Below are 15245 nucleotides of genomic sequence, written 5' to 3' on the forward strand. Positions count from 1 at the left end.
TTTTTCTTTTGCTCCTCTGCTCTCCTTCTACCACCCACATGCAAGCAGAGGATGCTACAGCCAACCAACTGTGTATGTCAGGGCGTGTGTGCGTGTGTGTGTGTGTGTGCGAGTTTAGTATTGAGAAAATGCATATACGGGTAGAGAGGGCCTGTAGCGTGGAGGGAGATTTGGAGTGAAGCCATCTTGCAACTTGATTTGAGCGGAGATAGGGTAAAAGACCTTATCGACTTGCAGCAACAAGTTACAGCTGGGGAAGGCAGTTTATTGGCTTCACTGTGTAAAAGACGACTTGAGAAGAGTTGATTTCTAGTTGGGATGCCAAAATATACAGTATGCTACTGTTTGATCAACTAGTGAAGAGGTCGTAGCAATTAAATAATGCACAATACAGCATATTCATTTCATATCAAAGTAGTAAATTCAATCACTTTAGTATATTGCAAAAAAATGCTCAGAACTGAATTAGAAAAATGAAGGAATTTGAAATGAAATGCATTTAAACAGATCAAAGAAATATGCAAAAAATATGTTATTGAATTAAATAATGTGTGTTTTTATTTAGTTTTTATTTCCCCACTGAATATACATTTTAATAGGCAAGAAAAGTGATAAAAGACACAAATTTACACAGAAATCAACAAACACAAGTATGTGCCGTCTACATCCAGGTAAGACTTAACGTTTGATTATGTATTTAATAGATGAGCGAGTGGATCCAAGTGTCTGTGGGCAGTGATTTTGGGAATGCACTCTGGAGTTATGTGGTGTGGGTTATGGTCATTCATTCGCGGGCCTCCTCTGCACCAAACTCAGAATCACACGACCGTGAGTCTGACCGTGGACGGATTCCTGGAATGTTTTAGCGCCGCACCCGGCACCACTCCCCACTCCTCACTCCCTCTGACCGAAAACGCACACAAAATTATACCCCCACTTTAATCTGACTATTCACCGAAGTCAGGGTGTCTTTTAATTTAATGTACACAGGCTTTACGCTGAAACATTATGTGCGGTAATATAAAAATACAATGATTTATATTGACTGTCCCTAAATACACATACAAGGATATAAGCGCACGGAATGAGGGGCAATTTTAGAGGCGGAAGTATCTATGTCTATAATAAAAACGATGAAAATGCTACAAAATAAACAAAATTTGAAAGCCCATTCATATTTTGTGCAATGCTTGAACCTAAACCACAAGATTTACAGGCACATTTAGGGTGGTATTTTCCTATTATCTTGTCAACATCACCCACCCCTAGTGAACTTTACATTTAAAATGTCAAAACTTTCAAATGTACACTATACAAGCTGTAATAAGTTGAAGGACGTAAGTCATTGCACAAAAGCGCCGCAGAGTAACAGCTATACCCCTGGCTGCACCTTCCACTTAAGAATGAAAAGGGGATGATAACCAATTAACTTTGTTCTTGAAGAAATTACTCTGAGGTGACCGAATAATTGCCAACAGCTAATCACATGAAATGTCTGTTCAGGAGCAGACAAGGAGCGAGGACATACAATTTACCATACTGCAAGATGTCCCCTGATTGAATTAGAATACCAAAATATGTATATAAACTTGGGGAAAACAAGTCTTGAGCCACTCTGCTCACTTGGTCTTGTAAATGGGAATCGATCTTTGGCCCTATCTCACAATGGCACGGGAAAGATGAGCAGATGCTGTTGGCGACACCCACAAATACCAATCATAACGGACCTTTGCACGCAGTAGAGCCCACTTTTCTGTGCAAAATCAATTTTCTCAACCATTTCAAGTGACTATGCTGGCGCCACTAGAGGAGATTTTACTAATATGGCTATCGTAAATTGGATGTGCCTAACAGTGAGGAGGACGCAGGGGCAATGGACAGGTGTGCGGGGACGGCACGGCTAAATCCATTGTCTGCCATCGATTGTCTGACGCACGAGATGGGTACAGCAACAGGGGCCAAATCCCAATGATCCTTATTGGATTCTGGCACACAGACTGGTTTCTTCTTTATATTGGTGTTGCGTTAGCGCTAGAAGGGCATTCACGACCTATGCAAGTCTATTATGAATCATGGAGTCACGGGGAATGCGCCCCTGATGACACAAAAATGAATAGAGTTAAACCGCAAAGCATTGATTTTCAGATTCGACGCAACTTTTGAGAAAAGGTTTCATTAGTCAGACAATCACAAGGACAGACGGAGCAGAGATTCCAGAACGATGTGTCAAGGCCTCTTCGCAGATATTCTATGGTGTATTTTGAATGAGGCCAGATGACCTCGCTCTAACTCCTCTGCTTTCAGATCAATACTTTCCCAGCATTTCAAACATTCGACATACTTTGATGCACCATGGCCGCGGTAAAAGCAGGGGTAAAGAAAAGAGAGGAGACAAGACAAATAAGGAGGCGCTGCGCTGGGAGGAAGCATGTGAGCGATGAGTGTTAAGGAGGGGTGAAGGAGATGAGGGGAGGTGGAGAGGAAGGATGTTAGGACGTAGGGGTGAAGGAGAGGAGGAGAGGAAGGAGGCAGGGAGCAGCGATCTGTCACTGCACACTGACTGATCCACCGCCCAGTAATCTGAGGTACACTGTTTGTTTATTTGGTGTCCTCATTTAGACGCCGGGACAAACCGCCGAGGGGAGACGAGGGAGCGGACAGACAAGCCCATTTCCCTAACCCCATTGTGAGGAAGATTTAAAATAGGGGTTTGGCTAACCATAAACCTCCTTACGGCTCGTCGAAATACAGCCCTTGTTTTTTGTCAGCAAAGAAAGCAAATGATTTACATTCTCTGCATTCTCCAAATCGCCTATTTATATGAAGCCAAGGCTGTCTAAAGTGTGTATCTGAACGCCTTTGACAAGACTTGATTCTCATCTTTAGCCGACAGAAACATCTGAATCCCACACACTTAACACTTTAGCACAAAAGAGTTGATGCCGAAGCGATGAGACGCGCGGCAAACATTCAGGTCTGGTTTCTGAGGCGAGTGGGGCTCAGCTCAAAAGACAGGACGAGACCAGGAGTTGTACACTTCCTCCTTTTGCTTCCGCACACAAAGGCGGCACAACTCGGGACAAAAGATCCAATTACGAGCCAGTAAAAGCAAAGATACACAGCCACAGCCGAACGTGCCCACGCGGACACGGACGGGGCTAATATACGCGGACAAAGAGACACCCGGGCACTCCAGATGAAAGGAAAAGTGGGCGAAAAACTCACTCTGGCACATATTTACTGCACTACTATTGACATTACTGATGGTCAACCTGAGACACGGCCACAGTTCACCCAAAGTATACAAGAGCCCGAGCTTTGATCACTTTCCTATCAGTGCAAATGTGCGGAGCGACCATGAATCTGCTCCTTGTGTTAATCGATCCTTTGAACCACCGGGTTATTGAAGGTTATTTTGTCAAAAGGTATTGCCCAAAAAAAAAAGAAAAGAAACGCTCCATATTTTTTCCTTTCTTCAGCAAAGTCAGCTGTGTTTTATTCCATTCACCAGTTGAAATGAAGAAATTGTCCAAACAAATTTTCTCAGGCCGGTGCGAGCGATCACAGTCAAATGTTCTCTCGCTGAATCACCGCTGACGACACAGGGCCGCCGCCAGTGTGAGGCACGAGGCGAGCGGCGGCGCACACACTCGCGTTCAACTTAGACAAACAGTGGATTTGATCAAAATAAAATACTCTACAGCAGTGATTCGCAAAGGCTCCGCACCGAATACCGTCTATTTGGCTTCCTTCAGCTGATCACAATGCGCACGCTACAGCCAGAAATGTGAAGGGAACATTACCCCGACCTTAACGGGAACTAAGGTTGCAAAGTAAATCCAAACCTAGATACTATTTGATATTAAAACTAGGATCAACATGTGTTTTTATTGGTCTGTAATTGAACTGGTGTAAGCTCGCATGGTAATATTATTTTGTGTTGAAAATTACATTCTATTGTTGTTATTGTCTGTTTGTTGTGGTAGAAAATGTGAATATATCAAATTAAATTAAATATTTTCCTTAGTATTATAGTATGGGGGGTAGTTAACTGATGATCTTGATTATTCAGGTTGTAATATATTTGTAAGAACTAAAAAATAATTAATCGCAACAATTTTAGAAACAAAATGATGTACTTTCAATTCAATCTGTAGTACTTTCATGTAATGTGGCTGTTTATATCATAACAATTACTTTACAGAATTTAGTCAAACTGATCACATACTATCGCAAAAGTAATGTATTAATTATAATAGAAAATAAAGCATTTCACTTTTGCTTTGTTATGTTTCTATCATCGTGAATAACCGTTCATCCCACAATAATCGCACTAAAATGTCATATTCTGACATCTTTAATCGTGACTAGACCATGATTAATCCTGGATTTAACAACACGAAAAACAAGAACTAAATCCAATTTCAATCCAAACCCAAATCAAGATCAGTCGAAACTTAAAGCAGAACTACAGATGAACTCAACTAAAGCATCACATTTAAATAAAGCTGAATAAGTCGATGAACAACGCGCGTGACAAACTACAGCGTGCCACAAATATGCAGTAATATCAGTGGTTATGTGAGTAATGACTTACAGGAAAGGGAGTGTCCTCCTTTGGGCAGGTACTCGTACAGCAGAGGACTGTCATCCCCCATCATTTCGGCTCGCAGCGACAGTAGGCTGTTCTTACTCATCAGCGCCACTTTCAGATTAGCCACAGACGAGATGGTCCCGCCCCCAGCTCCGGCTCCGGCCTCGTCTGATTCGTTGACGCCGAGGAAACTGGGTTCTGTGGTCAGAGGTTCCTCCTGCTTCAGGAAGAAGTCGAGTCGCTCTCCTCGACTGTCGGAGCTGTTTGGTTCTGTCACGTCGGCCCCTGAACGGAACAGAAATAATGGTACTTAGCGACACAATATAGTATTACAACTACAATATTACAACATGTGAGATTCAGGGATAATTCTTATTTATTTCAGGAGCGACACACAACTTTTTAACTCTTGACGCCATGTTTTGGCAATAACTTAAAACAACAGTACTTATCCTTGTGTACTTTTTCATAAAATGTCTGTCCATATGTATTGTAAATCTGCATATGGGGAGCTTTTGGTGTGTATTATATTGTTAAAAAAACAACAACACACTGACTGTCGCTTTGAGAGTTACAGCAGTTATTTAAACGTGTTATTAACCTGATCGTTCTCAACTCACCGCAGACAAGTGCAGTACTCTTACATTATGTCTCATCATTGTGATTCAGTCCTACAGTATCTCTCCTCAGCACCAAAACACACTCCACCACCGCCACCAGAACCGGAGCGTCATCAACACAATAGAAATACTTTGTGTTGTGTTCGGCCATCAGTGCAGTGGAGCTCACAATGAAGAGCAGAAGTAAAAATGACAAACAAGAAAGTCCTCTGTAAGTTGAATCATGAAGGTATTGTGTAGATGTTACAGTACAACATGGTCGCTGAGAGTACTCGACACTCTCATGCGCGGGTAAACAACAAAATGATTGTGATATTTTCGAGCTGCGATCACCGTTTAGCTTTTAATATCTTCAAAGGATCAGACCATGATTCTTCTTTGTATCGCCGCATCACCCAGCCACTTCTGAGAGGCTTCTAATTGACACTTTACAGATGACAGGTTCCTTAACAAAGACTTAACTTCCTGTAATCATGATTCTGATTCTGAAACATGCCTTAAAGGGGTTTAGACGGTGAAGAAGAGAGACTGCCTAGACAGAAACCTTCGGGTGTCCTAATGTTGAACAGGGAGCATGATGACAGTTCAGATCAGATGGTTAGTATTTTAATAATAGTGATGTAAGAATGGACCGATGGTGTATCACTAGAGATGAGATTATCTACAGTATGGTGAAAAAAACTATTGCATATAGACATCTCTATCGCCATGTGTTCAATTGAAAACAAAGAAACTATTTTATTGTATTCAATTTTTTTAAAATGATGTCTTGGAATCTGTGAAAATATGTGTATGGCTCTTAAATTTGTATTATTATTATTATTTTTAATATAAATTCATCAGAAGAACACAGCAACCTTATCTCATTCATTAATTTCTGGTTTTATTGTATCAAATTGGTCCAATATGGATTTTTTTTTTTAGCAAATATCACTATTTGTCTTTTTCAAGGCCCATGAATATAAATTAAAATGTACCGAAGTTAAGTTCTCATATGAACTTTTCCCTTCAGTGAATTTTCTTGGATAGCGTATAAATTGTTGTACTTTTTATGATGATTGTGAACACATACAGTCACCTCTTTATTGCTCAGTAGAATAAACACAAGTCATTAAACACAAGTCCTTTATACATCTGGAATTTCACGACATGTACGAAAATCCCCAATCCCGATACATCGGCGGCCCCTCGCATTGTTGTGAGCCTTACTATCTAAGAAGCTCATGTAACTAGGGTCCATTATGAATACAGTGAGGTGCTAAGTGCTTCCCGTGCCGCCTGGAGAGCGTCTGGTGTTGGGGGGACTCAAGGTGACAGGGGCGAGGGGCTGGTCCTGAATACAGATGGGCCTCACACTGTCTGCTCCATTGCCGCTGACCACTCTCTCAGCCTGTCGCTCTCACTTCACAGCGCTATAGAAAAATGATCACGGGTCAGACGGTGGATACATGTTCTGTATGCACAAAACACCACGAGCTACTAGTACAGAATGAAGCAGGGGTTTCACATCGACGGGTAAATATGGCGAAAAGAGATCTATGTCTGTAATCTACCATGCATATGTACTGCGAGTTAAACTGAGCCAAAACACGTTCTTACTGCTATTACACAAAATGTCTCCACGTGCAGAAAATGATTGGGGAAACAGCTGTAAAACCAGTGGACCCCAAACTTGAACTCGCATTAAAAAAATAAACGTGGCTTCAACTTTAGTCCGTACCTTCCAGCAGCAGCGTCACTCCTCCTCACATTTACCCGAAAAGCTAGATTTTCCTCAGCGCAGAGGCCAAAACGACAAACTCTCAACCATTTGCTCCGAACGGCTCGGCCCGATTGGGGGAAACTAGTTTTACGGATACATATTTCTGTGCAAATATTCCAAATGTAATCTATAGTGTTTGCTGTGTGGGACTTGAAATCAGGAGAAGTTACACACTGTAGACAGTATGAGATGTCACACAAAGAATGAGGAAAGATTGGGAGAGCGAATGCGGGGGTGTGAAGGAGAAACACAAAAACGCTCCACACTCACTCTCTCTCTCTCCCTCCACACACACACACACACACACACACAAAAACACACACAAAAAAACACGCACGCAAAGTTAATTAAGGTGGGGGTGCCGGGGTTGGCGTAAAGGGCTACGAGGTGCAGGAATTCATTAGAGTTCTGCCCCCCTCCTTCACTGGGCAGCACCGGCAGCCACAGGAGTCAATCAATAACATAGATCTGCACCGGCCGGCAAACAAACACACACACATAGAGATATATATATATAAAATAGAGCGTGAAGACTGATGGAAGGAGGCGAAGGAGAAAGCCAAGGACCTCTGACCCCCATCTCCCTCCAATCATCTGTTCATTGGACGAGGAAGTGACCCGGGACCGCGTTTCCCAGCATCCCCTCGGACATGTGCAGATGGAACATGTCTGCTTGCCTCCAACGCTATATATGAATAGGGGGTCTACTGGAAATGCAGAGAGAGGAAAGGAAAATATGTCGTAGTTGATGGTAATTGATAAAATGTCAGAAGTCGGTCGTTTTGCTTTGTCAACATTCTTGCACCTAAATACTTACAGGGACGTTACAATGGTCCCTGCAACTCTTGAAGCGCTCTTGAACACCATTTGACAATAAAATCAGATATTCACTCGGACATTTCGTCACTGGAAAATACCAAACAAAACACAGAATGGAGAAAACACATTTAAAAATCATGCAGAGACTTTAAATGTTTAAATGTTGTCATAAAACAGAAGGGCCAACATTAGTAAATTTGTAGTTCAAAATGTAGAAAATCCTTTTAGTGAGCGCGACTTGATTAAGTGCACAGTGGGGAGTTTAGGCGGGAGGGATACAGATCTTGATTGTTATTACAGTATTTCTAATCATGAAATGACATACTATTACAGTGGTGACCAAGTAAAAATGACTCAAGATGTGTTTCATATAATGCCATTGAGCCTGTGTAGTGGGTTCAACTCACAGCCTCCACCATTTGCTGAATGTCTTGACTCTCTCTAACCCCATTTCATGCAACACCTGTCACGTCAAATAAAGCATTTGGGCTGGAAAGATCTTTAAAATAAAAAGAGAGAATGTATTTATGTAACATGATTCTTATTTGGTATTTTCAAAACCAAAATAAATATGGCTTTTACTAAAAAATTTCATGGACATTAACTACACAGACTGTTAATCTGTGCCATTTAGGGCTTTAGCGTTTGGTCGTTTAGTCGATTATATTTGTATTAGTCGACAAATTATTTTATTGGGAATATACATTTTACATTATATATCATACATCAGCAAAAAGGAGTGGATACAAAGTGAGTTATCTTGGGTTTTTATTTATTCAGCTATTTTTGTCCAGTTTTATGGTACTTTATTGTATGTTATTACAACCCAAGTGCGTTTAATACAAAGAATAATCATATTTTTTCCCCAAATGTCTGTTCTGTGCTCTAAACCACATGTTAGAGAAGTGGCTGTGGAGCTCTCCATCCAAAAACTCCAACGATATAATTTACAATTGGACATCCCTGAATCTCTAACTCGCGTTCTTTCGATGAACCGGCTGCATATCGTAGGTGCAGTAATGCTGCTGTTGCCCTACGCTCACACAGAGAACTTAGATTTGAACAGAAAATGTTTCAATAAACCAGCTTGTTTTGTTGCCATATAATCAGAATATGCCCAGTAATCCAGCTTTATTCCCGTAAGCCATATCTGTTTTGATGTGTTACTTAAACCGTATACTGTCCAGATAACACAATTTGGCACACAGGGAAAATCACGCCCGCTTATGCCTTTCATCATGCCGGATTTGCGCTGAGCCAATAGGTTTAGGGTGAATCTTGGACTTCCTTGCGTCACTCCTTTTGTGCACCAATGTTAACATATGTCACACAATTTGAATGTGTCTTTGAACTGCGCGGTCAGATTGTTAAAACAAAAAGCCATTTTCCCTTTGTGCCTGGCTTTCCTGTGAGCGCGGCGCTTTCTCAGTACAGTGAAGCGAATTTTCATTTTTCTCCCCCCCCCCCTTTCATAAAAGAGTCCGAATAATTTAGAGTTGTGCCTTCTGAAGAGCTCCTCGGTTTAATTTGGTTGCCATGGCAGCCGGGCACCCTTGGCTTCAACATTTATGCTAAATAAAAACCCTTTTAAAAGCAAAAGACAAATATGTGGAAATGGTAGGTCTCTTTGTCCGCCTGTGTGTCCGTGCATGAGGAGTGTGGCGTGTGCGGCGGGAAAGGCAGAATAAGACATGCCTGGAAATAAAAGCTGTGTATTCTTGAAATGTGTTATGAAGGATACCAAGGATTTATCTTCCATTGAGGGAGTTACAGCTAATGGACAGAAGACAGTAAGGCTAAAGTGCGTGGTGTGCATGTGCGCTCACTTCGTAGGGAGTAGTGTTGTTACGTGAGGCGCTGTGAGCAGGAGAAGGAGAGCAGGCCTGAAAAGGGAGGGAAAGGTGATGCAGCCCCGGTTTGACCTTTCAACTTGTGTGCTGGGCAAAATGAAGGTGTTCTTTGTGTTCGTATGTCAGCAGATTCTACGTCAAATTCGTGGCTAAAAACACAGCAGCAGTTTGGACAAGACGAGTAATTAAAAAACACTTTAATAAGGATGTCAAGATAATTAGGTTAATTGATATTTGTGATTCATGGTCACTATATAATCGTAAGATAAAATTATAATTGTGAGAATTGTGGGCAGCAACAATTAGTCATTTGAGTTCAATCTATTCTCCAAAAAGGTAAAATGGCTGTTGTCTGGCTCTTCATGTGACAATATAAAACAAATTTAATTCAAAAGGATTGATTTGATAAATCGTGACGTTTCATCTCACAGTAATTATCGAATTTGATATTGCGACATCCCTAGTTTAGAAGCCCTCTTTAATTATGACAATAGGCTTCTAATGCGCCTGTGCAGACATTGTAAAATGAGCGATTGTATTTTATAGACTGTATTCTGTACAATTTTTAATGTATTTTCTCTTTTGTGTAGGTTTTTATATGCATTGTCCCAGATAAATAAACAAATACACCGAACTATACTCCTGTGATAAGCTAAAGCAATAACCATTACTAGCATTAATAAAACACCTACAACTGAGCGCTCAGGACCAAAATCCCAAAACCTGGACGAGTCAGTGTTGCTACAATGCGGTCGCCCACTGCTCCTCACGGGTCGATCAAGCGACATTGAAAGATGGGTCATTCGCAGAGGACAAATTTCCCTACAGGAGCAATAAAGTATCCTAACATTCACTTGGCCGCATTACCGAGCTTGCTTTTCATTTTGTTAAATCGTCCCCTCCCTGTTGTTTCCTCATCTCCTTTCCATCCCCTCCTTCTGACCCGCTCCACTCCGGTCGCACCACTTATTTTTTCCCCACTTTAGACTGTCCACCAGTTTGTTCAAATCTCTCCATCTCTGGGCACAAATCCTTTCCTCTCCCCACCCATAACATTCTTTCCCCTCTCCCCTCCCGCAGCCTCACCCACCTTTCATTAGCTAGCTCTTTATCTGTCCCACGCAGCCCCCTCCCTTCCCATTTGCTTTTGTTTCTGACACATCTTCATTTATACCCCCCCGTTTTCCCTGCTGACCCTATTATTTTTATATTCCCTGGCCTGCCTCCTATCTGTCCACCCCTCCCTCTGCCTCTATAAGCTGCATTAACTTCAGATTACCTTGAGCCCTTCAATCCTCTCTCCCCCACACGCACTCTCCCGAAACGCCACTCAGTCACTTGCCCACTCACTCGCAGCACGCCCTTTGCCAATTTCAATAATGATTTTCAAAACAAGCAAACACTTTTTTACATACTTGGCTAATTTGTCCAAACTTTTTTTTTTTTTACAGCCCCATTCTGTGTCTACGCCTCATCAACGTGATTGTCAAGTTATCCTCACCCACGTTACAGACATCGGCGCACACTTTTCTTTATGTTGACACGAGCCATTAATGAGACTAGTGCTAAATGCACCTCAATAAATGGCTGACTCATCTCTGATAGAAATGCAAGTTGTAGCGCTTTGTAAATATACTGTGTACAGGAAAATGGAAAATATCATATAAATGTCTATATTTTGAAAGGTATTTGTGGATGCATGAATCTAACAAGAGCGATTTTCTTCAATGTAATTACCTCCAGGTACATGACAAGAAGGCAGCTCAATAAAAGTATCCTTAATGCTAAATTATTTTATTATATTATATGATTTTTAAAGCATCTAAACTATAAAAATGTCTTTTCTCATTTTATCCATTGGTGGGCCAAACTGGTGTCATTAACCCCACACTGCCGCCTACATCCTCTGCACCACATCTCCTCCTCTCACCCACCCACACTGGAGTGACCCCCCTGCCCCTCTCACCCCTCTGCCCCCTCCCCCTCATCTCTCTCCTCCACCCACACACTCTCAGCCCCCAGCCATCCCTGCACCACCACCTCCATCTCCTCTCTCCCTTGTCCTCTTGTAGCTCGTATAGCTCCGCTCTCCTCCTCTGTTCCCCCCGTTTTGCTTGGGCGCTTCGGGGCAAGCTTGATTTATGCTCGCCCTCTCGATCCAACACCCACTTTCCCTATCCGTCCCACCTGGAGGTTGTGGCCCTTGCTCGTCCCTAAAAACAACACAGAGAGATTGAGGAGCATTTCTCTCATTCCCCTCTCTCCCACATGGATTTAAAATTGCCTCTGAATTCTTGAGCCGTTTTAGTGCTGCACTCCCCTTATTCCACTGGAATTACTTTTTACTTTCTCAAACTCTTGGCGTGCTTAAGAAGCAACTTTCACTCCCCTTTTTTTGTCCCCTTGATGACCGTCTTGCTGACAACAGATATTTTAGATGATAGTATTTTGTAAAAAATACTGTATGAGTAACGTCAAATTATAGATTAAAAATATCTATTTTCATATCAGAAATACAAATATAATATGGAATATAATATGCGGTTTTGCTCATTTTTTATTATTGACTTCAATGATTCTTTTAACCAAGTTAACTTGGTGTTCCGTCCATCTCTGCCCACAGCTCTGTACTTACATGCAACTAAAAGATTCAGACTCTGGGTAATACATAAATATCAGAAATGAATGAAGAGGCGAGACTTTTCAGTTCTGCTGTTTTAAACAGGAAGTAAATCGACACGTTTCTGCTATTAAGCAGTTTTAGATCAATATTGTGGTTTACAAAGTACAAAATGTGAAATGAAAATGTAGTTTATAGTTTTTTTAATTATAGTTTAATTCTGAATATCAAAAAAGAAAAATATATGTTTTTAAAAAGACACATCTGATGCAGATTACCGAAAGGGTCAGAGCTAAATATGTGGGGAATCTTTTTTTTATAACACGCCATAGGAAAAATACCCTATATCTGCCATTGTTCACTCCAAACATTGTTCACTCCTAATTAGTCCATACAGTTTAGCATGAATAAGTATAAATAATACTAATGTTGTCATTTGCCTTGTACGTGTGTGCTGTGTATGTTAGATGTTATATATATGTTGTTTCTGTCCTGACCTGCCCGGGACTTCAGACCGAAAGTAGCCAATTGGCTAATTCTGGCATATTCACATTGTATGTTCAGTAATATGCACTGTCCCTTTCAAATAAATAAATACATTCTAAATAATATATATAAAACTGAACAATACATTTTACATCAACAAAATTAAGCCTTGTAAATATGAAGTCTACACGTCCTTTCTTGTGCTGCAAACAATAGAAAAATCACTACACTACATGGACGCTTTGTGTGTTGTGTTTTCTTAGTCAAACAATTTATTTTTTTTCTTTTATGGTGGTAAACAAAATCACATCAGTCTGAGTTGTAAATGCGACTTTTACTGACTTTCCTAAAGACAAGCACAGATCTCTCAAGCGCCTTCCACGAGAGGCTGCCTAACAAAAGCTGAAAAAGCCCACTCGCTAAAGACTGCAATCATGTACTACAGACACAACAGAGAAGCCGGGGGCAGACAGAAAGCAAAAGAGGTCCCCCCGTATCACTGTACTGTGTACCCAGAGACACTCCACTCCACCAGGCAGCAAGCACGGCCCAGTTCTGTTCAGTGTGATCATTAGTGTGTTGTCGCTGCCCACTGACCACAGAGGCGATAGGCTCTCTCTTTCTCTCTCTCTTTCTACAGTCTCATAACATTAAGCCTGTCAGTGCTCTATGTGCCCGTATCCCTGGCAACCTGCCTCCAACAATGAAAAGGCCTTGGCGTGGAGGGAGTCGACAGTGGCACTGCAAGAAGGCAACAGACACAAGAAAACAGTACTGTTACATGTTCTTCAATAAATGGAATTATAGTTTTATTGCAAAGCTTTTTTTGCTTCTTTTTTCCCCCGGTAAATAAATGTGAGAGAAGGGATTCTCTTCAGAGTGTGCCCCACCAAGTAGAAGGATTACATTACAGCTGCGGTACTAAACTTTTGTGTACAAGTATCTTTTAACAGCAGTGCTTTGTGGCAAAAATAAGACCACTGCGTGCTGTCTGCATTTAATAGTCCACCCCAGTTTCACTTTGCCGCCTGAAAAAAGCTCTTGTAAAGCTGTGCAGACCTAAGGTAATTTTGGTGAATATTAATGATGTGCCAAAGGGTTTGTGAGAGTGAGGGACAAGTTAAACAGATTTAAAAACCTACTTCTGCTTTGCGGGGTGAAAATCAAGTCCCCCAGTTTTAATGGTCGATTTGCACATTGTTCCATATTTTTCTGATTACAGCAAAATCAAAAAAACATTTCAGTCCAATTGGATTATGAGTTATTTATACACTATGATATTGTTGTTGTTAAAGGTGCACTATGTAACTTTTCAGCAAGAGACACCACTAGACCAAGTTACAGAGTGGAGATGTGACCCAAGCTCAGCCATAATGCATGTTTTTCAAGGTATTTTTGAGAAATAAAACACCTGTAGAATAAATGGAACATACAAGTCAAATGCTCTTAAAATCTCAGTAAAAAATAGGAAGCAGAAAAAGTACATTGTGTACCTTTAAAGCATATCAAGGTGTAAATAATGTATACTTCCACTTGGGTTCAATGTGTAGGTAGAAATACACTTCTTGTTTAGGTAGAAATACACTTCTTGTTTAGGTAGAAATACACTTCTTGTTTACAATACTCTCCAAATCGTTGGCAACCATACTACTACGGTCTAAAAGTATTAAGGGGGGAGATGAGGCCATGTGAAGTGATACTGGCCTTAATCGCGTAAAAGGAGAATGAGCTTAACTGATCAGCGCCAACTCTGGCTTGACAAACACTGGATGAATCCCAAATCAACCCGCTGCCTAAGGAGCTATATATGTAGCATTTACCTGGTACAACCCACAACAAGCCGCATGTCTTTGATTAGCCGATTTAAAAGTCAAGTGTTTAGGAGTGCTGATGGGCTTTTTTGGAGATGCATCCGGATTATACGGTTTAATGCTTCGTATTGCTTAAAATAGTGCACTACAATTCAGCACAGGCATAACATGGCAGGTAAATGTAGTTTAATTGTATGAAGTTAAACAGGAGAATAGTTATGGATTTATTTTTTCTTCTTTATTTTGCTTGGAGCTCATAAAATTGACAAAAAAAATCAATTACCACATTCTATTAGTCATATGCTAGTCATAGTTTTAGTATCGAAACTGAAAAAAGAATTTTACTTTTCTTGAACAATTTTAGAGCTATATCAGTTCTAGTACAAGACCACATAAATATTGGAGAAACCATTATTTTGAGTTCTACTGGCCAAAGAAAATAGTATTATATAGTTTCTTATAAGTTTCTTTTTTAACTATCAGACAGCGGACTCAACTTCCAGACTGTGAAAATGTCTGCAGATATTAAATGGTGCCAACATCAGCCAAGTTAGAGATCGAGTTTGAAATGTTAGTATTGTGACAACACTAGCAGCCGATGATAATTCTCCACTCAATATTACATTAGATAATAAATGTAATATGTTTTGCATACTGTGCAGGATGAGAAACAATTGCTTCAT

The 15245-nt window shown here is 40.8% G+C and overlaps 1 protein-coding gene across 4 annotated transcripts in view; it reads right to left on the bottom strand.

Moving 5' to 3' along the window:
* zbtb46 (zinc finger and BTB domain containing 46) overlaps positions 1-15245 on the bottom strand; it is a 63080-nt gene that overhangs the window by 9691 nt on the left and 38144 nt on the right. For all 4 annotated transcript variants that reach the window (XM_072449766.1, XM_072449763.1, XM_072449765.1 and 1 more), the window contains one exon: positions 4598-4879. In XM_072449766.1, the coding sequence (XP_072305867.1) occupies positions 4598-4879 (282 nt within the window). The remainder of the gene's footprint in view (positions 1-4597; positions 4880-15245) is intronic.

Source organism: Eucyclogobius newberryi, unplaced genomic scaffold (assembly GCF_026437365.1).
Source record: "Eucyclogobius newberryi isolate DKJ021-1_F unplaced genomic scaffold, fEucNew1.0.hap1 SCAF_17, whole genome shotgun sequence".
Classification (NCBI taxonomy): domain Eukaryota; kingdom Metazoa; phylum Chordata; class Actinopteri; order Gobiiformes; family Gobiidae; genus Eucyclogobius; species Eucyclogobius newberryi.